We start from the raw sequence: 27046 nt of genomic DNA on the forward strand, positions 1-27046 counted from the left end.
TAGATTTTTAGAGTGTCGCATGAACGAAGATTGGTATATACGTTCCAAGGAATTTAACTACCGACTTTATTGCCTTGTTGCAACATTTAATTTATAGATCTGATATAATATTATCGAAGTATCCTTCTAGCATTATATTCTATAATACTATTAAATATATAACAAATAATATATATATATATAAAATTTGAAATTATATTACAATAAAACATTGATTATTTGAATTAATTAAACAATTCCTATAAATCAATAATACTATATTAGTCCCTCATTGCACAAACTCTTCGTATAAAAAGAAATGTAAATGAAATATGAAACATAACAAATCATAATACAAATCAAGTAATATAGAAGTACACGTGTTTCTTAACATACCATAATCAAAGTTCTATTGTAATATTATTTCTTCTATTGTATCACCTTCATTTGCATTTGAAATATACATTTTGAAATAATTCACTGTGATTAAAGGACAAATTTATAGGATCAATCCTGCATAGATTCGTATAGAACTTGCTTCAATACCCTCGTTCCATCTTCAAGTTTGCAGTATCTATAGGACGGACACTGTTCGGTAGGAGTCTCTTGTGAGTACTTTTGCAACAATATCGTATTACTCTCCTTTTCATTTATTACGTTCCAAATATTCACAAAATATATCGTGTATGTGCAAATATTGTTCATCCCAGACGAGGACCAGGCGCATACATATACCTGAAGTGAACACAAAAAAAATTTTTTTTTTTAACGATTCTCCTGTTTTTCCAATATATTTGCTTTTTTCCAAGAATACATTTATTCGAATCATGTCGCTACTTACGTTATACTTCAGAATTCGCGCACACGAATTCATGGTATCGAGAATCAGAGAACATGTTTTGGCGATGTGTATATCTTGCGTCATCTCGCTTTCTTTGTAACCAGTGACGTAGGTGTCGAAGTCATCAATCAGGAGTACAGAAGGTAAACTGGCGAAGGTGTGTAGTTCAACGAGCCGCTGTGCGAGTGCCTCGTAGTTCTTCAAGTACCTAAAGTATTGATTTCCTCATGATCGTTTTGCGTTCGATTTCATAATCTAGCGAATTCACCGTTGAACATATATAATGCAACCTTATTACATGGTGACTCGCAGTTTGTTCAAGCACTGCAAAATGTTAAGCATGTAGGTTTACTCTGTATGGATTTAGATAATGGAGATTTATCGATTTATTTTATGAAATTATATCAATTATATTTTATGGTTATATTATATATTATACGGTATTATATAACTGTGCTATTACATTTTACTGTTACTATGAATTTAAGTAAAGGAAATTAATCCCTGAATTTTACTCCGTATTTTAAGTCAATTACATTTTATAAATTATTATAATATTATTATATTATTATATTACAGTGCCCTGAAGAAATGATACTTTGTATCTTGTAATATAATAATTAATTATCGAAAAAAAATATTTGAAGCATTCGACTGGATACCAAAACCATCTAAACGCAAGTCTGATAAAACATTTACCAAATTTATTGGAGAATCGAAAATGATTGGTAACCATAAAATAAACTAACGACAAAGAGATCCCACGAGCAATATACCTAAGTAAATTGATGCGATAATAAACGTAAAATAGTGTTTCATTTATTGCCTCTATATAAACCTGTTTCAAAATCAATAAACTTCGTTTCGAAAAGTGAAAGCATTATTGTACTAATAAATGTAACGTATAATCACACAATCTTTGTAAATCTATATAAACAAATAAAAAATGTATTAAAAAAGAATTCATGACTAATCGTATCTTTTTCAATTTAAAAAATTTAAATTACTAGTCATTTCGCAATTAAGCATTATACATGACACATGTATCTTCTTATTATATTACCTATGAATTAAAAATGTCGGCTTGTCATGTCAATATACATATGCATTTTACAACTGATTAATATCTCATTGTCTTCAGTATAAAATAAATTACAAAGTATGGGAAAAAACCAAAGCCTTGTAGGCAGGCACATTCAGAAAGAGGAATTTTCTTTATCCAGAAGCCACGTTCAACGAATCTTCAAGCGTGGACAGACGAAATCTCAGCTTTGAAAAATAAACCGTAGAAGAAGGAAGCAACTGATTTGCGACGACCCGCATTTGATCGTTTATTTTACTTTTGCTTCTGGTGCCACGATGAATCGCGTATAAAAATTTCGAACTTCGTTGTTTACCCAGTATTCTAGCCAAAAGAATAAACCTTTCCAAACTGACTCGTTTTATCTACAAAGTATTAGCTTAATTTGTAAAAAATGAGGATGATATTGTACATAGAAACATCAATAACTTTTTGTCCGTAATTTTGTATATTATTTGATATGATTAACTGAAACATAATTAAAAAATAAGAAAGATATTTCCTTTTTAAAAATTTCTTATTACATTATTTTTTAATATATATTTTAATTTATTATGTTTAAATAAGTTGCTTAATTTGTAAAAGGGAATCACTTCAATTACATAATTGGAAAAAAGACTGATAAAGAATGGAGTATCTGTTCATACTGCGTAATTATTTTTGAAACGTAACTTTCTATATTATAGGCTGCTTATATGTAATATGAATTTATTAGTTCATAAAGCTTTTTTAAATATTCGTTAAATAATAAAGTGTAAAAGCAATTACTTATGTGTACGTACGTGAACACATTCTTTCTTAATTATTTCTGAAGATTTCAATTTGTTTTGTTATTTTCGTGTTACTTTGTATTTGTAAATTGTAACGATAATCTTGAGTAAATTTATTCAAGATTTATTCAACGATGAATCAAAGTTCTTTGTGCTGTAATATACTGCGTACTTCATTGCAGTTCACTACAGTCAAGTAACATTCTTTGCGTGATCTATGTGCGTTTAACACAACCTCTTCTGAAAATACGATCGCTTGTAAACAACGCATATGTTTATGCACGTAGAATGTCAATACCTGTCGCGTGTGACGTGTAAAGTAACTAATGTTCCTTGATCGATCGCTTCCGGTACGTTAAACAAACTTCTTGAATTCAAAACCGTTCTACATATTATTATTCTATGGCGCAACATTATGGCGTTTCACAATAATTTGATCAATTAATACCTATAAAATATTAAATATGTAAATGACTTTAAATTATTGATAGATCTCAAAGAAAAAAAAAATAATACTACCGATTTTCTTTTCAAAATTAGAAGAATATCAAACTCTTCTTCGTCTTAAAACAAAGTACGCAATATATTAACCGATATTCGGGATTTGAATCTTGAGTGAAACGGGCGATTTCAAAATAAGCGATTTAGTTTAGTTAAATGGATATAAATCTGGCGCTCTTTTCAGAAACAAATCTCGAAGGCCGATGCACGTGCAGAAGCGCCGCAAGAAAAGTGTTCCGCTTACATAAATCTCATCAGCTTGAAAGCCGCGGGTGCTGGATTACTTCTATCGTGACAGGCTGCCGGCAGTCTCTCCAACGGTGCTGGTGTAATGTAAACGACACGGCGTCCTTCTTCGGCCCAGTAAATTGCTGCCTACGAAGGAAAATCCAATTCCGAAAATGTCGGTACCATTTCTAACAAAACATATCCACACAAGCACGGTACCACATTTAATGAAATATTTATAATACGTAAAAGATTTGGAAACAGAACGAGTTGATGTTACCGCGTTTCTATATTTTAATATGTTCATTTATTATATATATTGATAAAATATCGACACAGATATTTGAAATGTATTATAATTTATGAATATTTATATAATATTTGTTTACATTTTTAAATATCTGTTGTATTAAAACATGTTCTACTTACTTTTCTAATCAATTTGAATTTTAATTTTACAACTGACGATTTATATAGAAAAAGGTGTTAATTATTGTTGATTGCTCAAGATTCTTTACAAATACTTTGTGCAATATTAATTTATATTTACAAATACTTTATGTTAGAAATGATTTATTTTAAATTACTAAACTACGACTTAAGTAATAATGCGTAGAAAAAATTATGATGTTTGTAGATTTTGATTTATTTACCTCGAACATAAAAGATTTACTTAACTCTGCAGGCCCACAAAGTAACGTTGATTTCACATTATTCTTTACTGTGAACATATTTTTCTCCAATCTTCCAATTTTATGTAGGTTATATAATTACCGCAGTAAGAAATACGATTTTTTTCTTTTCGTTAATAATTAAGTTTGTTCCAAATAAAGTAAATATTCGTAACATTAACATTCGGAATTTATAAAACGGTTTTTAGCTATTGCTTATATTCTTTGAGCAAGTTTTTCATAAACACTGTCTTATGAAAGATTTGAACGAAATGTTCGCTGTAAATTACTAACAGCGTCATCTTTCGATTTATATTTGACATAACTTCTATTACAGCGACATCTTACGTATTGCATACTAATGATCATATTTTTTCATTCAAATGCAAATGTTGATTATGCAAACGTAAACAGAATATGAATTGTGTTTACGAATCGATTTTGTTATATATCAATTGTGAATATTGAAAAAAATTATGAAAAAGCTGAATAAAACTTTAATTGTTATACATTAATTTATGACTCTTGTTTTACTCGAACAGGAAAGCGTTTAACCAAAAAAATGACCAGTGAAATACAAATCACGAATATTGTAAATGATATTTTAGTAAGTATAGATTATATGAATATTATTCGATACTTATATTTTGTATTATTACTTAATTTGCTTGTTTCATTACTTATAAACGTTATTTTACAATGTGGTAGTAAACATTAAGGTTAAGATCATAAATTTTTAGGACATGTATAATTTTATTAAATTAAAGAAAAATTTGTTTAATATAAATATTTAAATACTCGTTTCTCAATAGTCCTTTGTTAAAAATAATATTTCTTTATTATGAATATGATAGAACTGGGATTATGAAAATAACAGTTTTATTATTAATTTCTTCAATACTATTATCATCTGGAATTATATTTTTATTTTAATAATAGCATTATTTTATTCATATCATTTCATGAAACTATTACAGAAAGTAGAGGCTATAGAAGAAGCTTTCAGTTGTGTTTTGGTACATCATCCAAATAGTGAAAGTAAAAAAATAGCAGCATGGCAAACAGAATTGTCATCTGCTATGTCAAATTTATCCAAAGAACAGCAAGAAAGTGCAGTAAGACAATTTTTATCTATGGCAGCAGCAATGACTAATCATAGGAGATTACAATTATTATTATCACTACTTGAAAATTTAGTTACATCTAATGTTTTACCGGCAAGGTACATTAATTTTAAAATAAAGTATGATACATTAAATTTTATTTATAAAACATGAATAATTTCAGACTTGTGTGTGAATGTATATTAAACTGTGATAAACTCCAATATCAATTAGAAGATTTTTGGGTTGAATGTTTTGTTCTTATTCGTCATATTATTGGAGGAGTTGATTATAAAGGTGTAAGAGAAATAATGAAAGTAAGTATCAGCAAAACTAACTTTAAACTCGTACAAGAGTAGATAAATAAATGTTAATTATAATTTTACAGGGATGTAAAGAAAAAGCACAAACAATTCCATCAAGATTAGATGCATCTATTCAACCGCAATTGAAAGCTTTAGAAAGCGTAATTGAATATATTTTTGATAGAAATGCTTGTTTATTGCCAGGTTATTTTATTGTGACTGAAATTCAAAAGGCTTATCCTGACGGTAAAAATTGGCCACATTGGGTATGTTATTTCCAAGATGGAACTTGTTACATTTCATTAATTTAATGGTATCTTATTTAATTGAATTCTTTAGAAACTAGCAAAATTACTTTCAAATTTTGTTGAAAGTTTTCGTAATACAGCACAAATGGTATCTATAGTTGGTCACTCAAAAATGTTGCCAGTAGTGGAACATACTGGATATGCAGATTTGATTAATCCTTGGGTGCTTGATACAACAACGTTAAAATTTTCATTAAAAGGAAATTTGCCTTATGATGAGGATTTACTTAAGCCCCAAACTGGATTACTTAGATATGTATTAGAACAGCCTTATAGTAGGGACATGGTGTGTTCAATGCTTGGTTTACAAAAACAGGTATATTTATATTATGTATATATTGCAAAAAAATAGTAGTAGTAATATAGATATTAATAATGTATATTTTTTCTATTATAGCAAAAGCAACGATGTATAGCTTTGGAAGAGCAATTAGTAGAACTTGTAATACTTGCAATGGAACGTGCAGAAAATGAAACATTACCAGCAGAAGGAACTGATGGAACTGTCGCAAATCATTATGTGTGGTTGCATCTTTCATCACAGCTTATATATTTCGTACTTTTTTCGTACGCTTGTTTTCCGAGTATTGTAATGGCAATACATGATAAATTAGCAGGAAGAGATTTAAGAAAGGGAAGAGATCACTTAATGTGGGTCTTATTGCAATTCATTTCTGGAAGTATTCAGAGAAATCCATTATCGAATTTTCTGCCAGTATTAAAATTATACGACCTCCTTTATCCAGAAAAGGAACCTTTACCAGTTCCAGATTATACTCAAGCGTTATGTACTCATCAAATGGCTATTACATGTATATGGATACATCTGTTAAAGAAAGCTCAGTCTGAACATTCAAATATTCACAGACCAATACCACACACTTTAAAACTTCATCACGAATTTTTACAACATTTAGTTATGCCTAATACTTCGCTTTGTATGGGTTCAGATTACCGTATTGCTTTGTTATGTAATGCATATTCTACAAATCAAGAATATTTTGGTAGACCTATGGCTGCTTTAGTGGATACTATACTTGGTCCTCAAAAAGGTCAGCAACAGCAACCGATGCAGACATTACAAAATAACGCAGCTCTCGCAAGTGGACCAACTACACCATTATCAATGTCAATTTTGGATTCGTTAACGGTACACTCAAAAATGAGTTTAATACATAGTATAGTTACCCACGTTATCAAATCGGCACAATCTAAAAGCAATACGGCATTAGCTCCAGCACTGGTTGAAACTTATAGTAGGTTACTGGTATATACTGAAATTGAAAGTCTTGGTATCAAAGGTTTTATCAGTCAGTTACTTCCAACAGTTTTCAAGTCTCATGCATGGGGAACATTATATACTCTTTTGGAAATGTTTAGTTATAGGATGCACCATATACAACCACATTATAGGGTACAACTTTTGTCCCATTTACATAGTCTTGCAGCTGTACCACAAACCAATCAAACACAACTGCACTTATGTGTAGAAAGTACTGCCCTTCGTTTAATCACTGGACTAGGATCTGCTGAAGTGCAACCACAGTTATCTCGATTTTTGTCAGAACCTAAAACTCTTGTATCTGCAGAATCCGAAGAATTAAATAGAGCTTTAGTATTAACGCTAGCACGCTCTATGCACGTTACAGGAACAGGATCAGACAGTCATAGTGGTACATGGTGCAAAGAGTTATTAAACACAATTATGCAAAATACACCGCACTCGTGGGCTAATCATACTCTTCAATGTTTTCCTCCAGTGTTGAGCGAATTTTTTCAACAAAACAGTGTACCAAAAGAGAATAAACAACAAATTAAGAAAGCAGTAGAAGAAGAATATCGAAATTGGGCTTCTATGAGCAACGAAAACGACATAATAGCACATTTTTCTGTACCTGGTACACCACCTCTGTTTTTATGTCTTTTGTGGAAAATAATTTTTGAAACTGATCGAATTAGTCCGATTGCGTATAAAATCTTAGAAAGGATTGGAGCTCGAGCTTTATCGGCTCATCTTCGAAAATTTTGTGATTATCTCGTGTTTGAATTTGCTAATAGTGTAGGTGGACAACATGTGAATAAATGTGTAGATACAGTGAATGATATGATCTGGAAGTATAATATTGTAACTATTGATAGATTGATTCTTTGTCTGGTACTAAGAACTCATGAAGGTAGTGACGCGCAAGTATGCTTCTTTATAATTCAATTATTATTATTAAAAGCCATTGAGTTTAGAAATAGAACTCAAGAGTTTGTGAAAGAAAATTCTCCAGAACATTGGAAGCAATCAAACTGGCATGAGAAACATCTTGCATTCCATAGAAAGTTTCCAGAGAAGTTTGCTCCAGAAGGTATTATGGAGCAAACTAGTGGAGGACCTAGTCAATATCAGAGTTTACCTGTTTATTTTGGAAATGTATGCTTACGATTTTTACCGGTTTTCGATATTGTTGTACATAGATATTTGGAAATTCCAGCTGTATCAAAAAGTTTAGAAACACTACTAGAACATTTGGGATGTTTATACAAATTTCATGGTATGTACATATGTTTTATTTGTAGTAACTTTTATATTTAAATTAGTCTACTGTATTCTATTTCTTTTAGATCGACCCGTCACATATCTTTATAACACATTACATTATTATGAACGTAAATTAAGAGATAGACCGCCTTTGAAACGGCGACTAGTGGCAGCTGTTTTAGGTTCTTTAAGAGAAATTAGAGCACCGGGATGGGCACTTTCAGAAGCATATCAAATGTATATGACTAGATCTACTGACGACGTTGTTACATGGATGCCTGAATTGGATTATTATATTCGTTTGGTACGGAGAATTGTAGAAAGTAAGTAATTTTCAATAACTAATATTTTTCAAATTATAATTTCTCATTGTAAAATTATAATTTCTAGCAATGTCAGGCACAGCTCATTTTCCTGCTACTGATTGGAGATTTAATGAATTTCCTAATCCTGCTGCACATGCATTATATGTTACATGTGTGGAACTTATGGCTGTCCCTGTTGCTCCCAACATAGTCGCCAACGCATTGTTAGATGTAGTTGCAAAAGGGTAAGATACGTAAAATATTATTTTATGTCCAAAATTTTTTTTTTAATTTTGAGTTTATTAGGTACACAGTGATACCATCAGATGAAATTCATTTATGGATAAATTGTGTGGGTTTGTTATTGGCTGCTTTACCGGAATGTTATTGGTCAGCACTTCATGATCGATTAGTAGAAACTATTAGCAGTCCAGGTTTAGCTAACTGGCAATATAGTAATTTAACTCCATTTCAAATGTTTAATTTTAATAACACACATAATAGTTTATTGGAAAATAAATATAGTTATATGTTGGCACTGGCGCATTCTGTATGGCATCATGCTGGTGTTGGACAAATAACTACTATGCCTCAGTAAGTCTAATTAGGAAATAATATTTAATCAGTTATATCTAATCAATTAATATTTAATCATAATTTAATCAAATATAATTATATTTAGATTTATTAAAGAGAAACTTCAGCCAGTTGTAAATAGTGAAGAACAGTTAATATATGCGTGTCATTTAATTGGGCCTACTTTAGCAAGATTTAATGCTGAAAGGCCACATTGTGTTGTAGAACTAACAGTTTGCTTATATGAAATGCTTGAACAAGTTGATCGGCTTCAAACTCATTTAAAATACATGGACCCAGTTTGTGATTTACTGTATCCTTCTATTATTTATTCATTGTTTTGCACAATCTATTAATAAAGCACTTATATTTTCCTTAATGTTAGGTATACTAGATATCACATAAAGTATATGTTTGTTGGTGATATGATGAAGAATGAAGTGGAATGTGTTATACGAAGATTAAGGCCAGCATTACAAATGAGATTACGATTTATTGCTCATATAAATATAGACGAAATTCAGTCCTCTTGAGACATTCCTAGTACTAGTAATGCAGAAGTGAATACGTGTTAATATTGAGCATCTCAATTTTGTATACGTTGTATTTGTAATAATAGAGCATTGTTTATGCTCTCATTATCATATCTTTTTGCAGAGATAATGTGTTGTAAATATGCTGAAACTATTATTTGAATTATAAAATATTTTGTAATGTATTTTTTACATATGAAAACTAAATATGCAACATTTTAAAAAAGAAACAACTTAATTTTTGTTTTATAAAATGAAATAATACAAATAAGCATAAAATAATGACAAATTACTTTGTCTAAACAGTGTATTTACGATATTTATCACATATTTTTCACAGCACATCTGACAAGACAGTACTAATACTTTTGTAAGTGTATATTGTCATAGTAGAAGGCATGAGTTACAAAGTTCAGAGTTTTATACATATTTATATAGCAATTGTTCCTAATTATAAGCATGTACTACTCAATATATTTTACGGTTAATTATGATAAATTTCATTAAATAGTAACTATAATATTTTAAACTTGTATATAATTATCTTTAAAACCTAAATTATTATGTATCAACATATGTGTGTAAGTGCTTATAATATATGAAGACTAAAGTATTTATAGCAAAAGTAATGTAATTTCACATCATAATAATATCTATCAAACAATTTAAAGTTTATCAAAGTCAACATTTCCTGTCTTTAAATTCTTAATTAACTGAGCAAACTTTTCATACGAACATTCATTTTTCTGTACAAATGATTGTGCTTTCATTTCTTGCATCCATTTCATCTGAAAGAAATTGAAAAATCAATTGATACTTTAATAAATAAAATTATTTACTATAAATGTTTGAGTTTGACCTTACTAAATGTGAGAAATTTCCATCATGAAAATTTATTGGTTCTTCATAAATTAAAGATAGGGATTTTCGTCGTTCAACCCATGGCCACATCAATATATCTAACATACCAGGTTGTGCTCCTATAATAAAACAATGGGAGCATGGAATAAGTACTTTCCTATTTTATATTATGTGTAATTTAAAATTAATTTACAAACCTCCAAAATAAACTGTCCCACGAATTTTAAGTTCTTCTTCAAATATTACTAAAATAGATGAAATTTCAGCAATAATTTCATTGATTGGCCTGTTATCATTACCATGAACACAGTTTGAGAAGATACTGGAAAGCTAAAAATAATTGCAAAATTAAATTACTATTAATTTGGTAACATCATTCTATAAATACTAAATAATTATCTATCAAAATATAAAATAATGCATATATATATATATATATATATATTTATTCATTTGTGTTTATACAGTAAACTTTATTACCTTGGAATAATGATCTAACAATTCTAAATCACGAGCTTTTGTTTCTTTATTATATAAAGGTGGTTCAGGATATTTTTCATTTAAATAATTGGCTATAACTATTGAATCAACAATTACTTTACCATCAGCATCAACAAGTGCTGGAACTTTACCTTCTGGATGAATCTAAAAAAATTGTTATGTATAATAAATGACAGAAAATTAATACTACAGTTTTTAAATAAATAACAAATTATGAAAAATATATGTACCTCCAAATACCATTTTGGTTTATTCCTTATATTAATATTAACGATATCATGTGGAATATTTTTATACGAAAGTATTAATTGAATTCGATGTGTAAAAGGACAAAATTTCATACCATATAAACGAACTTGCCCTTTTACTTCTGGTGGTTTTTGAGAATCTATAAATTATATTAAATGTAATCATCTAGGAAACAAAGTTAAGCTATAATTTCAAATTTCTGGTGTATTTTTATAAAAATTAAAACCAGCTATAAAAAGATCTCAAGCGTTTGCAATATAATAAAAGCTGTGCATTATTAAATAAAATGTAAAATAAAACGAAATGTAAAAAGTCACTGTTTAAAAAAAAGGTCTTAATATTGATTTGTTTTAGAAACATATGTAATAAAATTTTTCATTGCGACGAAAATTTATGAATTTTCGAAGAAAGTGTTCAAAATGGAATCTATAATAATGTACTTTATTGAAAATTTTATTTATCTTTTATTAAATATAATGTAAGATAAAGTTTCTAAAAATGCATGAAATAATGCACTTACCAGGTCCAAGATGTAAGCTGCTCATAATGGTTATTATTTCTTTACACTTATATCTAAGAATAAAATTGGTAATATATCTTGAATAGGTTGGAAGGTTAATCGTGTTTAAATGTTAATATATTAATTAATTCTAGTAGAATTAATTACAGACACGTGATTGTTTTTGACAACGTATAACATATGACAATATCTTTTTGCGAACAATGAATGATAGAAATATTTCAAAAGGTTAAAATAGAAAGTAACTTCTCAGTGTTCACGTTCCTAAATTGAATAAAACATCAAACTTCGTAAACGTTCAATACCAACAGCAATGTTCCAGGCTGACAGTTTTCATTGTATTTCTTTTTTAAAGAAACTAGGTCAGATCTGCGCATGTTCGAAAGTCGATTGATCGAATCGAACTTTTGAACGATATTAATTAATTGTAATACTTGAACTGTTTGAAAATCATAAGAAAGATTGTTTTGTAGTAAATTTAATAATATAATTTTTTTAAAAGTATTTATATGTTTTTGCTTATTATAATTTTTCATGAATGCAGCTTCATTCCGTTTATTTATTTAAAAATAGAAATGTGAAATACATTTATAATCAATCTGTTATATTACATGACAATATTCGCATAAAATACAATACGTACAAAACTGTTTTATAAAGTCTAGTGTAAATATACAAAATAGTTTAAGTTATTTTAATTTACTGAACACCGATCGGAACATTTATATCTTCGGAATGCTGGAATATATTTCATTACTATATTCGTTTATTTATTATGATATAGATACATAGATTATTATCTAAAAATATCCAAAATCGTGTTTTGCATTAAGCTAAGCACGGGCACTGAATTTATGACAAACGAAATTTATACATGAATTTTGAAGGCACTAAGTAGCACAGTTTAAGAAAATAAGTTAATCATTTATAGATCCATAAGATTGACTGATGGAGGTCGGACATTTAGTTGATATTCTCCGAAAACCATAGCTGCTATCCATTTGATTTGTTCTTCTTTCAATGATCCTGCTAAAGTGTTTCCAAAAAATGGACTTTCTTTACACCTAAAATTAAATTTTTGAAAGTGCTCCATAATATTATAATTCTTTATTTATATAATAAATTTGTTGGCCATATTTTCTTTAACATTATAATAATTCTTTTAATAAATATAAAAACTTTGTATATTTAATTTGTTGACTTTTTTACCTTGTTGGTTTTTTATTTTTAGCTATGAATGTGATGGACCATCTGAAATAAAATACGTATATATACATTATATAAATAAAACTCTGTAAAATATATGTCAGTTATGTGCTATAAAATATTGTCATTACCCTGTCTGTGGATTTCGCTTTGGCTCATGACCTAAATACCAAATGATGTCTTCTATTTTCCATTCAGATAATACATTTGCGCAACCTTTGTCTTTGTAACAATAAAGTTTCGCGTGACTAAATTCGAAGAGGTAGTTCTTAAAATTTTTCGATTTTGTGTCAGCAAATTTAAGTTCACCAGACGTTGTCATCGATGGTTTTATCTAAAAATAAAGAAAAAAATACTATAAAATTAATAAATAAATATAGGTAAAAAATATAACATAAAATTGTAGAAAAGTTTCAAATATATTACTCGAAACAAAATAATACTGTTTCAAATATTATTCTCCATAAATACTATTTGTTAATATAATACATAATATATATAAAGATATATAAAATAAATAAATAACATATTCATCACCATTATATTTACCAAAGGCACTATATCCTTGTGTAGTCGATCTTTCTTAAGTATGAGGACGTTGTCCTTTCTATCCTCGGGATCCCAGTATCCCCACCTTGCCACTGCTTCGAGGACACGCTCTCTGTGATGCAGTGGTCTTTCCAGTGCACCAGACAAAGTATATTCTTCCAGGCACAGTTCATGAGCTGGCATATTAGTTTTGTCCGCCAGTTCTTGACACACGTCGAACGCAGTCTTTTGTGGTCCAATCTAGGAAATTAATTATTAACAATTAAATTTGTTTTCAATAAATATATACAGTTGACATTTACAATATACATTGAAACGAAGATTTTTTATTTGGAACTATATTTCTTTTGTATAAAACTATAAATTATGACTAGTATAATCGAAAAGAATTCTTACCGTCACATTGACGCACTCCCCATTCCTTGAGAAAATATATATCCAAATCTTCAGATCACCAGATGGTGCTCCACGCAAACCATTATTTGAACCATGATGCTTTTCGAGGACTTCCAAAATTTTTGCCTCTTTCGCTAAATCCGCGGCAGTTAACTGATATAGTTTCGGATATAGCTTGATCAGGTCACCAATTACCCTAGTCTCAGATCTGTTCCATTCCTCTGCGTTACTTTCGCCAGCATGCATCAAAGTTGGTCCCCAGATCGCGGAAAGATTTTCGCCGGTCATTAGATTACGGGAGCTCTGCTGACTCAAACAGTGAAGGTGAGCAAGAATCCTCCTAAGCGTCGCCGCCGATATTGGAGTTAGCGTCGATAATAGCTTTCTATATGCAGTAACTCGTTCGTTTTCATTAACGTTTCCTAAAAAACAAAATATACATATATATAAGTGGTAACAATATCTTTTCTTGTGTTGAATTTAATTTGTTATAGATTAACTTGCTTATTTTATTCATCAGCATTTTATATAATTATTTTATTAATTGATTATACTCAGAACTACTAAATTAGCTACTAAAGTACGAATATATCAGGAAATAAAAAAGTGAGATTAATCTTTTCAATTATAAATTCCTATTGATTATAAAATACTCTTTGCTTTTACTATTCGTTATCATTAGTAGTAACTAACAATAATCGTATGCAGTTTTTATCACAAAGGCATGCCTTGCTTTCACTAAGGAGTCTGAAGGCCCGTTATGAGAAGCCATGATTCATCGACCTGCCTCTATGCGATTCTCACGCGATGTTTCACAATGTAATAAACCAAAACCAGCAGTTGCAGAAATTCGAGTACATACTTGAGTTCAACGTTCGTTCCATTAATCTATTAAAATACACAATATCTTTTTGAGCAAGTGACACAGGACAATGAAACAGGAACCATTAATTATTGCTGGTAATAAAAGCACTTTGAAAAAAACGCTGGTCTAAACAGGAAAACGCAACAATGTTAACTTCTTATTGTTTAACAAAAACTTTCAAAATATAAATAAATATTATTTAGTCATTCTTAGGTAAGATTGTAATTTTTCAATTTAAAATTCTTGAAATATTCTAAAAATCTTAATACGTAATGTATAATCGATTATTTATTTTTGTTACTGGAAATCTATTAAAAATGAAATAAATGAAAATGCATTTTGCTCGATATGTTCATTAAAATTGTCAATAATATGTATATTAAATGATTCCGGAAATTCAAGATTATGGTTCCTATTAAAATCAGCTATAATGTGTGAAAGTACGCGTGGGTGCAAACCAGCTTGGTATTTCTTTTATAATTAAGTATGCAAACGACGGTCGGGGGCAAGGAGCAATTTATTTCCATATTCAGCTCTTTGAAAAGACGTTTTGCTTATTTTCACAATCGAACAAATCCTTAGAATAAAGTTTTGAATATATCACTTTTTTTTAAAATACAATGTATAGTTTTGAATATAATTTGAATAGCCGTTTCTTTCATCCTAATTTCTATCCTTTCTTTATAACAAAAAAATTTGCTTTACAGACAGATTGGTATTTCAGGTCAAAGTACTTTTCTGCTTGCACTGGATCGTGAGAAAGAGTAGAAAGTAGAACCAGTGTTACAAAATATTGTTTGCCTATTGCAAAACGTTACCACTTGGTATTCAACATACATATTATGACGAAAATTCATTGGGTCAGATTAAAATAATATTTTCTTTCCTTTTCATTAATTTATATAATTTAATCCTATTTCTAATTTAACCGTGTTTGTTTAGTAAAAAGAAAAATTCACTGATCAATTTAAATAATATATAAATGAATATTATTTGTATGTTTAAATGTTACCTATTTTTTAATCTTTCACATGATTTAATTTTTCCGCGTTTCATATTTCTTAGGCTTATGTAGTTTCATTGTCAAAACGTTCATTTAAGAAAGTCAAACAGTCAAGGACAATGAGTACTCCTTACCTGAAGTAAAACAAAGGCGATCGTGAATGTTAGGAGGAAACAATGGATTCGGTAAATCACGGAGAAACCTTCTGAGAACCGTAGCAACATCGTGTTCTGTGTATGCACTTCTTGTAATTTGCGTCGCCCATGCGTCGCGACGAAACGCCTTTAATAATTTAACCACACTTTTATTGGACCCATTTTGACGGTAAATGCCCTCCGACATGATACCTTAAACAACGTTTCAATATCATTAATTTAGTATTATATACCATAATATTTAGCATATAAACTATAGGTAAAAATACACATTATACAAAATATTAAAAGACAAAAGACGGTAAAAAAGATTTATATTTTTCTAAAAAAGGTATTTCTTAAAGAAATATTATTTTGAAATAAAGAAATCTTAATCTTCAGCTTCAGATTCAAAGATTCTGCTTTGGTACGAATTATACCAAATATTGTATTGTAAATAATTCCACTGTGCTATATTTTTACCATGAACATAAATGAAGTTAATACACTTGTCGAGAATCACGGGCACATTATCCTGCGTGAGTTGTTGTTGCTCTAAAGCAGGACCACAGGTAATAGCCGCTTGATAAAGTGCGTGTCTCCATGCAGATCCTTCGTGAGTTCCTGGTGCAGCCACGTGTAATGCTCCGCTACCACCTGCGTCAACGACCACCACTGGAATTGGTCCGGCATCAGCATTCGGTCCCTCTTGTTCTCGTAAAACTGTAACAGAGCGTGTAAATAAACAAAAGCATCATTGTACCGCGATTTATAAATAAATTAGCTTTGTAATTCATTGATGAAAATTATCCCTAAAAAGTTTCAATAAGCACTTAATAATGTGCGATCGTGCTGTGCCTATTATGAGACCGGCGTATAGAAATAGCCTGCAGAAAATCGTTTATGCATTCAAACCGATATGCTCGTCGTAATTGCTGCATTTTTATAACCGTTCCACTGTGTTAGTAGGTCGTACGTCGATTACGACAAATTTCGTTGTAGATAAAAAATTGTTTTCTCTTAATTAATACAGTGAACAAGTGTGTCAACGATAATTTGCGTTGTTTTCTTTATCATTGTACCTAATAATTAATAGTGGATAAAAAACTTAATTTTATAAACAATTACAAAAATGTAAATCAGGCTGTAAAGTTAAGAGAATAAATTTCGTGAATCACCTTTTGTTATTTGCCTTTTCAACGTGCAAATAAGTTGATCATTCTATTTATCGCGCTAAATTAATGAAATGACTCGTCATGATATTAGTACAGCAGGCAAGGAGATTGTTTCGGTTGTAAATCTTTGCACTGTCTGGTGACGCACTTGTCAAGGTCAAAACATGTTATTAGTTTAGAAAGTACGAAAATGTAGATGACAAACTGGTTTTTGTAATAAATGTAAAATAAGGATATAAATTCGACCCATGATTACGCTAATTAAATAATTTTTATATAAACAGAACTTACCGATACATCGAGCTTTCCGAAGATCAAGTTCTCCAAAACTTATGGCCATAAAGGAATCGAGAGATTTCGTGTAAATTAACGTTCGTTGGTGTAAGAGAACCCAAGCCGGAAACCACGTGCCCGTTACGCCTTCCTGGAACATGTTTCAACTAATGTTAATTAATATGTAATTCACTCCATGTTAGTTTCGCAAAGGCAACGTATTTTGAATTTTAAAACATAATGAGAGAACCCCTTAATATATTGTTACTTATTTATCGAATATATATATTATTATTTATTTATTCATTAAATATAATTGCATTTTTATAATAGTCTTCAACGATATTACTAATTATGAGACACTCGTTATATTTCACATATATGTACATGTTTGATTACTAGAAAGTGGTTTTCTCCAAAGATAGTCCCAGTCAACGCAAATTGAACAAAAACTCTTAATATACATACTATCTCCTCAATAAATATGAAAAAAAAATAATGAAATAAATTTCTAAACAAATTTATTTAATATATTATACCAAAAATATAAGTTTAAAAAATTAAGTAAAATTTCAGTAATTTAAAATCGATTTATACTATTGCCCATTTTTGGTACCTTCAAGTAGGCCCATCCTACTCTCGTCAGTTCAGCCGTGTATTTCGTGGGAAAAATGGTAGTAATGGCCTCTAGTATTCTTTGAGCCCAGATTCTTCGTTCTGCTATACCCTTCGCGTAGAACACATGAACGCTTGGTCTTCCTTCCCCGCTAATTGCTATGCAATGTACGGTTTCTCCATCAACTATCCTGAACATTTTAAATTACCTCTGTTATTTTCTCGTTGATTCAGTATTTAATTTCCCTATATGTAAATTGAACTTTCTTCTTTCATTATCTCCTAATGGGACTATTTTTCTTCAAATTCAGAACTACTTAATTTCACATAAAAATGGAACGATATTTATCAAAAGTGTAATTTTCATTGAACAATCAAAGAAAGCCTTAGATTTGATATTAATGTAGAACCAGGACAAGTCGAAACGAAAACACTTTAATGTCCTGAACGTATAACTGGATACATCGGATAATCAAAGATGTAAATATTCCTCAGAGTTTGACCACGTTACTTCACGTATCTTGGTCTCGTGAAGACGAGATTCGCTTCCATCGAGTATCGTTATCTGATGACGCGTTCTTTTATCCGACGAAAAAGCGGACTCACTTAAAGTCCTGGAGGAGATGAATGCTGTACACTGTGTTGAGGTGAACGATCTCCTTTAGAGTAGACATGCCCTTATCAGTATAAAACGAGAGCTTCTGCTCGGCCAAGACCGCTGCCCTCGGCACGAGGTCCTTTGCCCTTTCTATGCCTACACCAGTCCTATAAACGATTCCCCGATGCGTCGCAGGATTTTGCAGATTATTCACCCTTGGCCTTTCCAGTTTCGTTGATTTCGTGCTTGGCACAGCGCCTCCGTGGTCACGATTTCTGGACAACAATTTACTGCCACTTTTCACAAAACTCATCACGTTCGGCCTGATCCCATGCCCTGCGGACTCGTGCCTCAATTTTTTTAATCTCTGTATCACGCCCACGTGTCTGTGCTCCTCTGTGGCCTTACCGCTTGAAGGACTCGAAGATTCATCGGCATTGGCTGGCGCAGTGGTGCTCGTCGCAGTCGTGGCTGAAACATATAAAATATTTATTTTTCAATAAGTTACATAAAATATGCTTATTATGACAACGTTGATATATAATTGAAAATTTGACGAATTTTGTTTGTTACTCCGTAAATTAATATCATTATGTGCAGTGTAATAATTTGAAGCCAAAACATGATACGATAAGAATATATCGTTGTTATAAAGAAACTGCTCATGACTTGGAACATTTTGAAGAACGACTGTGAAAGCAAAATTTTTTCTGTACAGTAGCTTCATACGAAAGTAAATAACATTTGCTTTCACAGTTTTTCATACATTAAAAATAACGGATTTATAGAGCTGAACGAGCTTAATAAAATGTACTATATTATATGAAATTTATACATTTTTTATATAAATTCTGGTATTATTTAATTACCAGTTTAATTATCCTGGCTAAATATGCACTATAAAAAGCATTCTATAAATAGTGGAAATTGATATTGTAATTGCAATTGCTCTTAAATTATCGATTATTTGTGAAACAAATTATCGGTATATTTAAATTTTAACTTTTAATGTAGCGTGGGAATGCTTCAAATGCTGTCAGGTTTAAAGGGTTAAACTCTTAACATTAATTCAAGTTATACTTAATTGACGATATGGCCTTTCTGTACTATGCATCATTGGAGCAATGCTGTAGAGTGAAAATAGGATATACAACATTCCCGGCCGATAAAATTCCATATTAAGTAAAAGATGAAGTATATTGAGATATCCATCAAGAAATTCACATGAATATTTACTTTACTTAAAGTTGTTCAGTAAAGATTATTTTAATCTTGAGATCTTCCAAGAAACACGCGTATGTGAGAAAATTATGTTTCAGTTATTAGCTATTCAAAAAAATGAACAAAAGTAAGGCAGGAATTGGAAACTCTGGAACGGTATCGTACACTTCCTTATTTGCCATTTTATTCCACTTTTGCATTCATTTTTATTTTTCCTGCTCTGTATGAATTAGAATAAATTAACACTGACAGTGAAGAGTCTATGAACTCGTCATTCATATTCATTCTTGCATATCACAACAAAAATGATATATTATAATGATACTTGTAGCAATATTAAATACTCATGACAAAGTTAATGGATACCTGAAAGCTTGATATAAAAACTATAATTACCTGGATTACCTTTACTCGTTGTAGTCCCAGTTTTGGACGTTGTAGTAGGAGAAGCTGGCTCCTCATTCACACGACTCTTTGCCGTTGATTTCCTAGGCGGAACAGCAGGTTGTTTTCGTGTCACTAAGTGCGCTAATTTCGGTAGCAAAGCTGGATTTTTCCCCGTAGCGTTTTTATCCGGTTGTGGGACAATTTCAGTGACTTCATCGTATTCATTCTTCGGCAATGAGTCAAATCTTCTTGGTGGTTCCGGTGGAACCGATGAAATTTGCTCCACATCATCTTCATCCACGTCAATCTCTTCCTCGTTATCAACTGCTTCTTGGAAGTCGAGGATGCTACCAGAGCTGCTCGGTGAATCGTTGGTTGCCAATAAAGTTTCCAACAACATCAGATCATTATTTTCAAAGTTGCTATACACGTTCTCGTCAGTCTTCGCGAATGGATCAAATTCGAATAACAAAGATCTACTGCTCTGTTGCCTATTCTCTGTATTATTGCACATTGTTTCTTTCTCCTCCTGTGTTTTCTGCGACGACAGATTTTCATACAAGGAATTTTGAATGGATGCCTGACTGTCATTGGATGCAGTTGACGTTTGATCGAGATGAGGTGCCTCTTTGTCCAGGATATCCTCTTCTGCGCTAGACACCCTGTCCAGCTCTTCGATTCTTTCGGATTTACTCACTGGTGCAGTATCGTAGAAAGTCCAGGAGTCAGACCTGTATAATCTCTTGATATTATCCGATTTGTCTTGCGGTAGAGCCACGCTAATGTCGGAGAGGTTCAAACTCTGATCCGAATCACTGGCCTAATAAGAAAGAGTAGAAATCTTTTAATCATAACTTTATCTATATTTTATTATGATTGCTTTTCTGTCTTTCTTATTATAATGATAATCTTTTGATCAATCCTTTTATGTCTTATTCAGAAATGAGAAAAATACGAACAGTTACTAAAAGAATAGAATAGCAATTAGATATACCGATATGTATTTCACTTATATAGTTCATTATAATAATATAAAAAGAACACGAAAGGAAACAATGAATAGTTACATTCGTTTAATAAAAATCAAATATTTCAACTAACCGAAGTGTAGAAACTAAATGGACGATAAGTGACTGACTGACGGTCACGCGTTAATAATTGACAGTAGGGAGAACAAAGTTAATGATCTCAGGCATTATAAAAGTTATGCCCTATAATAGCCTTAATAAAACCTGTCAAATATGTTTTCAAGTGTGTCTATCTTTAAACCTGACTTATTCAAGGTCATTTTATCTTAAATTCCAAAACGTACCAGTAGCAAATATTTAATCTTTCAAAATATTTTTCTCGCCCACAAATTTTCCTGAGATCTGTCTCTTAAGTATTTACAAGGTCCATAAAGAATGCAGAGAAAAGTGAAACGGAGGAAGCAAAAAATAAGATAGTATTTTGTTATCTATGAACAATCGGAATGATTATTTTTAGTTTCAACGTAAAAACAGTTGCCAAAAAGTCAAATAATATTTCAAACGATATTTTTACCTGATTAAGTGCGAAATTGAGGAGATCAAACGATTCGGGGAAGTCCCTGTCGACTTTGTCAGAGATGGTCGAGCTGATCGTGTCATATCGACTGCTGCCCGACGTGACGGACTGCAGTTCGTCGTAGATAGACTCGTCAGGATGTGGAGGAGGATATGCAGGAGGTGGTGGACTGTGACGCGTCCCGGAAAGATCCTCCTCATTTCGAACGCTTCTCAGATTACTGTTCAGGGGACTGTAGAACGAAATGCTGCTGAAAATATCATCAGCCGGCATCGAGACGCATCTTTCATCCTCTACAGGATCTTTGAACTTCTTGTTGCCGGCTGAATTATCTCGAAGAAGATCATCCTGATTTAACGAGGTTAATCGTCGTGTTAAAAGGTTTTTTACCGATTTTTCCAACCTAATACTAGCATTCCTCGTGCTTGAAATTACCGCACGACTTTTCAGAGTCATCTTCTCCGAAATCTCGTCCTTCAACTGTCGGGAACTACTGCTCAGATTGCGGAAAAATTCATTGTTGGAGCTTCTTGTATCCGATATCGACTTCGCGTCGTCGCTTTTCTCCGATTGACTGGAATCGCTGTGGCTACTAAATCGAGCTGCTGGCAACGATGGTGGCAGCCTCCTCGGTGCTGGTACCGGTCGCTCCGTCATCACCGATCTAGGTTTCGGTATCGGTTTCTCCTCCATCTCGAATGGGAATTTTTCTGCCTCGCCACTCGTTTTTAACCGAAGGATCCAGGAACGTAGAAGCTGCGCCACATGCTTCGGTCCCCTTAACAATATTTTCAGATCTTTACACGTGTGCTTTGAAATCGTTTTAATGTTATTGTTACTATGAATTGCGAAGCGATTAAATAATTTATCATGGCATGAAACTTTTGAATTCTTTTCGATCTGAATGATCAAGTATTCTGTGACATGTTCGAATTCAAAAGTGTTTTATCGTTTATTTGATAAGTATGTATTCGTACGATTAGGCTCGAATAATGCAATGCGATAATTTTGAATAATTAAATACGATCGGCTTCGTGCAATAAAAGCAACGTGGCTCGACATCATTGTTTCGATTCAACTATAACGCGGTGATCTTCTAGCTCGATGGTTTCTTTTGGCTTGTGTTTCGTTTCAATCTGGCCCAATTACATAATTGGGCAATATTGTATTTAAAAAGAAAATCTTATATCAAGATATACGATAAATATGGTAGGATTGATATAAAAAGTTCGCTGGTGTGTTTGATCTTGAATGAAAGAAAAAACACAGTGATTTTGGAACTAATTCAATTGCCCTGTGTTGTAACTGCACCGGTTATTCGGATGTCATCACGTCAACTTATGCCAAGGGACTTGATAGTATAGCGTCCAGTGCAATTTGAGACGTAAAACAAGCCACATGCGGTGAGAAAGAGTAGAGTGCCAAACTGCTGTAAGTCAGCCTCTTTTTAATTCGTCGCTTTTTATACCTCGCAACCATCCACATTCAAATAACATTAATCGATTTGATGCGAAGGTTATAACTTTGAACGTGTAGTGACAATGACAATAAACCAATAAATTGCACACATTTATGCATTTCTTCAGAAGAAAAAAAGAATTGCGATTACAACGGATTTTCATTTAATATACAATTCGAATTCAAGTTACTGAAACAATAAATTCAAATTAACTGATAGTGATATACAGATGCATAAATTTGAAATAATGAAAAGTTCGTTGTACTATTAAAAAGCAGTGAAAGTATACTGAACTTATCAAGCAAATAGAACTGATTTCTGATCTTGCAACACGCATGTGTAAGTCTGTTGGCACCTGTTCCCACGTTGCATAATTAAACTGCAAATTCAAATGTAAATGGTCGTATCCATTGAAGAACTTGTTTTTCATGCAGTCGGGTTAAAAACAAACTGTTGATAGTTAATAAAAAGTTGTTAATAGATAATTAAAACATGAACATAACAAAAAATAAAAATCGAGCGGTTTGTGTGATTCATATGCTGCATCAAAGATTCGTACATAATTATTTAAAGCTTTGAGATAAGTTACCAAGCGAATATTTAGAAAAATGAAAGTATATCAATTGATCATACGTCGCAATATCTGAAGATGATTCCTCATTTTCGAGATCCCGATGTGGCGTTGAACACTGACTCGAAGAACTATCAACATTTGCTTCGTACATTCTACCAACGATAGTTACTTAGATAATAAAGACAGCTCAGCGCGAAGCACTTCTGAACGGTTGAATCACCGCTTCCGAGTCACGTGATTAGCAATGAGCAGATGGAATAAATCATGTTTTATAATTTCGATTGCTCTTGATTATCATCTTCGTGAATATCTCTTCTGGAGTTTGATAATTTTCACCTAATTAAATTTCATGTTAATTGTAACTAAGTCGATTTGCAGTGCCATGGTTTGTAAACTATTGTTTTACAATTATCTTCCTCGAATAATTTTATTGTTTTTAAAAAATGTTTAATTTCTATAAGATATATAGAAAATGTTTGAATTAATTTGTTTGAAACGTGAAACGTTCATTCGTGTATCTCACATGTAACACAATATGTGTTAATCTGGAAATGAAGATATGTTATTAAAAACATAATTTCATATTTAGTGCTTCAGATATAATTGTAAATCTCGAGGTATACTTCGCTTTACCTGTCTAATACTATCAAAAGTTAATCAAGTTAATATGTATACTTCGTAACGCATCTATCTGGTATTAAAGATTTAGGTTAGGGTGCCATATGTTTTTCTTGGCATGTTTATTTTATAATGAACGTTAATATCACCAAATAATCACCACTTAAAATGTTAATAAATGACAGACATTTAAAACAAACAATGTGTCATGCAACATAAATACATAAAATTACAAAAAACTAAAAATTTCTAATTCCCGCGAAAACGACACTCATAGGAAACTCTGGAGCGTTTGAATCGCCGCATTCTAGTCATGTGACCATCAGCCAGAGCACTAAGAAAAACAGTACAAAACTCTATGTTAACGCGACAATTAAACACAGTAGTGAGTCACCGCTTCGAAATCCGATACCGAACGCACTGAGTTTCCGGTTTTGCACTAACCAGCATCTACGTCACGTTTCCATGCTTTTTCAGTTCCGATCCAGGAATCTACAGGCTCGATCTAAATTCCCATGTTCCTCGTTGTCAGACAAAGGAAAGCGGTTCGTTGTTCCTTCTGCTCAGCCGAGAACGGAACGTGAATCATGGCAAAGTCGTGGTAACAGATCCATCAGAGTTTCTAAAATTAACTGATATCTCCGCTGCAAATGATAAGTATTCTTCATTATTCCCTAAACGCCTACAATTTCCTACCACAAATGTTAATAAGTCAGGACTTCTGCGCTAACACTGACACTATCAGAGAAGTACATTCAATTCTGGCTTTAATCGGCTTTAGAAAACAGCGAGTTTTCCGACATTTGTGCGTTCCACTTTCATAATAGAATTCTCATTGTTAACCTAACGGTATTATTAGAGTGAACCGTGAGATTACAGATTGAACGCAACAAAAATTTATTGTTGCAAAAAATTTGTCTATTTGTCACCTCTATTAAGTAAAACGAAAAAAAAAACAAATATATATAAATAAAAGAATATTCGGTTTCTTTTATTAAAATATTATGTTGATCGAATGTATTTGATATTGTTTGATCTTGATAATATCGTCGATACATTGTGTGACTCAGTATATAACATGTAGAAATACATGTAACGCTAACAGTCAATAATAAAGATGCTCCAATTACTCCTATCAACCGGGTTATATACTTGGCAAGTGTTCGTTCGAAAGGCAAATATTTGCCAAAACGTCAATGGGCTCCAACGTTTTGTATACTCAAACTTCGTTGCTCACGTAACCACATTAAAAAAATAATGCTATTTATGTTATGAGTAATATTCCCGTGTGTAGTATCTACATATAAGTTTGTTTAATATCTCACATTTTCTGTTTGAATCACATTATCTATTTGTTTTTACGTATACAATAAAAATATGTATTTTTTACATTGCAAGGTTACCATGTTGATCCGTATAAAATCTCTATTACATCGGAAAGTTAACGTTTCGCAATGTTTGTCATGTTATTCACAAGATTTCAAACGCACCACATCGAACTGACTTTTCTATAGCAAACCGAAGCTACTTGTTGATTCTCGAGTGTCGTGGAAAGAAAGGCATGGTATAGAGAAATAACAGGCACATACCTTGAAACACCAAGCCAAGTTCGCGCAACGATTCCACGACGATTCGAGTGTTTCTCGCGTGGCGTCGCACTTTAACCTCGCACATAGAATACTATTTAAACACGAATCTTTTTATTGTCCAGTGGGGTCAGAGACCCACTTGGCCGTTGGTCGTTGCCATTGTCATGATCTCTCTCCTCGTCTCTTCTCTTTCCACCTTTAAAAAGGTATACACTGCTGTATACTCACGACACGCACACTGACACCAAATAGTTTAGAGGTGCACACGAACAGCGCTCTCACGCACGAGTCAGCACACACACGTGAATCTCACACTTCACGATCGAGCTTCTCTCCTTTCTCTTCGCATTCTTTGACATCTCCGTCGATTGTTCTCGTCTTAATTTCCAGCGAAAACTATTCGTACTGCTAAAGTCGAATAATAAAAGTGCTTTTTTCTGTATTTACACGATGATAGGATCAGCCACGATAAGATAAAGAGACTAGAACAATTTCTCTTCGACACTTCGATATTACTCGCGCGTCCGCACTAATATTCTGCTCCTAAACCTACGCGAGACGCGCGCTACTGCCGCACGATACATCCCCACTCCTTTTCCGTCTCTCTATCCCCACCATGCCAATTCACAGTCCGTACATGCAGGTGGACAACACTGAACGACGAGCAAATCTGGTCAGGATATAAATGCGGTCCCTCTGAAACCTTAATTTCACATTACAGTTCTGTTATTAAGTACTTAAACGGTATTAAAACAGAATGTATATCTCTCCATCGTGTTTGATATTTGATAGGCTTTCAAATCGTGCAAGATACGATTCTCCAAGTGAACTATATTCGTATATTTACCAGGTAGAAAACAAATATTCAAAGGTATTTTATCTCTTGTAGCAGAAAATATCTTTTAAGAAGAAAACAAATGTACAAAAATTAGAGGAAAGAAAAATAACAGTTAATATCGAATATGGATTTTAGAAATTAA

General features: G+C 31.9%; 4 protein-coding genes across 10 annotated transcripts; 1 reads left to right on the forward strand and 3 right to left on the reverse strand.

Annotated features, from left to right (window-relative positions):
* Nucleotides 1-486: 486 nt before the first annotated feature.
* LOC108553412 (uncharacterized) lies at nucleotides 487-4193 on the reverse strand. The gene is made up of 4 exons (XM_017908287.1): nucleotides 4054-4193; nucleotides 3417-3547; nucleotides 821-1028; nucleotides 487-714 (listed from the first exon to the last, which is right to left on the reverse strand). The coding sequence occupies exons 1-4, from the start codon at nucleotides 4129-4131 to the stop codon at nucleotides 487-489; spliced, it is 645 nt and encodes a 214-aa protein (XP_017763776.1). The 5' UTR covers nucleotides 4132-4193.
* Nucleotides 4194-4633: 440 nt separating this feature from the next.
* Nucleotides 4634-9728, forward strand: MED23 (mediator complex subunit 23). Its single transcript, XM_017908265.1, has 11 exons — nucleotides 4634-4678; nucleotides 5049-5293; nucleotides 5359-5491; nucleotides 5563-5745; nucleotides 5819-6103; nucleotides 6185-8327; nucleotides 8398-8637; nucleotides 8705-8864; nucleotides 8926-9213; nucleotides 9302-9508; nucleotides 9590-9728. Exons 1-11 carry the CDS (start codon nucleotides 4634-4636, stop codon nucleotides 9726-9728), a joined length of 4068 nt encoding a protein of 1355 aa, XP_017763754.1.
* Nucleotides 9729-10393: 665 nt separating this feature from the next.
* Nucleotides 10394-12036, reverse strand: LOC108553410 (pyrimidodiazepine synthase). Its single transcript, XM_017908285.1, has 6 exons — nucleotides 11860-12036; nucleotides 11321-11478; nucleotides 11070-11234; nucleotides 10787-10919; nucleotides 10593-10708; nucleotides 10394-10516 (listed from the first exon to the last, which is right to left on the reverse strand). Exons 1-6 carry the CDS (start codon nucleotides 11882-11884, stop codon nucleotides 10394-10396), a joined length of 720 nt encoding a protein of 239 aa, XP_017763774.1. The 5' UTR covers nucleotides 11885-12036.
* A 667-nt stretch (nucleotides 12037-12703) lies between these two features.
* RhoGAP15B (RhoGAP_ARAP and RA_ARAPs domain-containing protein RhoGAP15B) lies at nucleotides 12704-26600 on the reverse strand. 7 transcript variants are annotated; one of them, XM_017908313.1, is made up of 14 exons: nucleotides 26067-26600; nucleotides 24922-25121; nucleotides 21824-22604; nucleotides 20291-21101; nucleotides 18682-19144; nucleotides 18077-18266; nucleotides 17479-17611; nucleotides 16496-16735; nucleotides 16013-16225; nucleotides 14011-14432; nucleotides 13615-13854; nucleotides 13197-13399; nucleotides 13069-13110; nucleotides 12704-12923 (listed from the first exon to the last, which is right to left on the reverse strand). In XM_017908313.1, exons 3-14 carry the CDS (start codon nucleotides 22517-22519, stop codon nucleotides 12785-12787), a joined length of 3792 nt encoding a protein of 1263 aa, XP_017763802.1. In that variant the 5' UTR covers nucleotides 22520-22604; nucleotides 24922-25121; nucleotides 26067-26600; the 3' UTR covers nucleotides 12704-12784. The 7 variants fall into 7 exon arrangements, with proteins under 7 accessions (XP_017763802.1, XP_017763801.1, XP_017763799.1 ...); XM_017908312.1 differs by lacking the exons at nucleotides 24922-25121; nucleotides 26067-26600 and adding an exon at nucleotides 23919-24180 and having other exon boundaries at nucleotides 21824-22174; nucleotides 22262-22604; XM_017908310.1 differs by lacking the exons at nucleotides 24922-25121; nucleotides 26067-26600 and adding an exon at nucleotides 23919-24180 and having other exon boundaries at nucleotides 20300-21101.
* Between the last annotated feature and the right edge of the window lie 446 nt (nucleotides 26601-27046).

This window comes from Eufriesea mexicana, unplaced genomic scaffold (assembly GCF_001483705.2).
Source record: "Eufriesea mexicana isolate 0111107269 unplaced genomic scaffold, ASM148370v2 scaffold10344, whole genome shotgun sequence".
NCBI classification, from domain to species: Eukaryota; Metazoa; Arthropoda; class Insecta; order Hymenoptera; family Apidae; genus Eufriesea; species Eufriesea mexicana.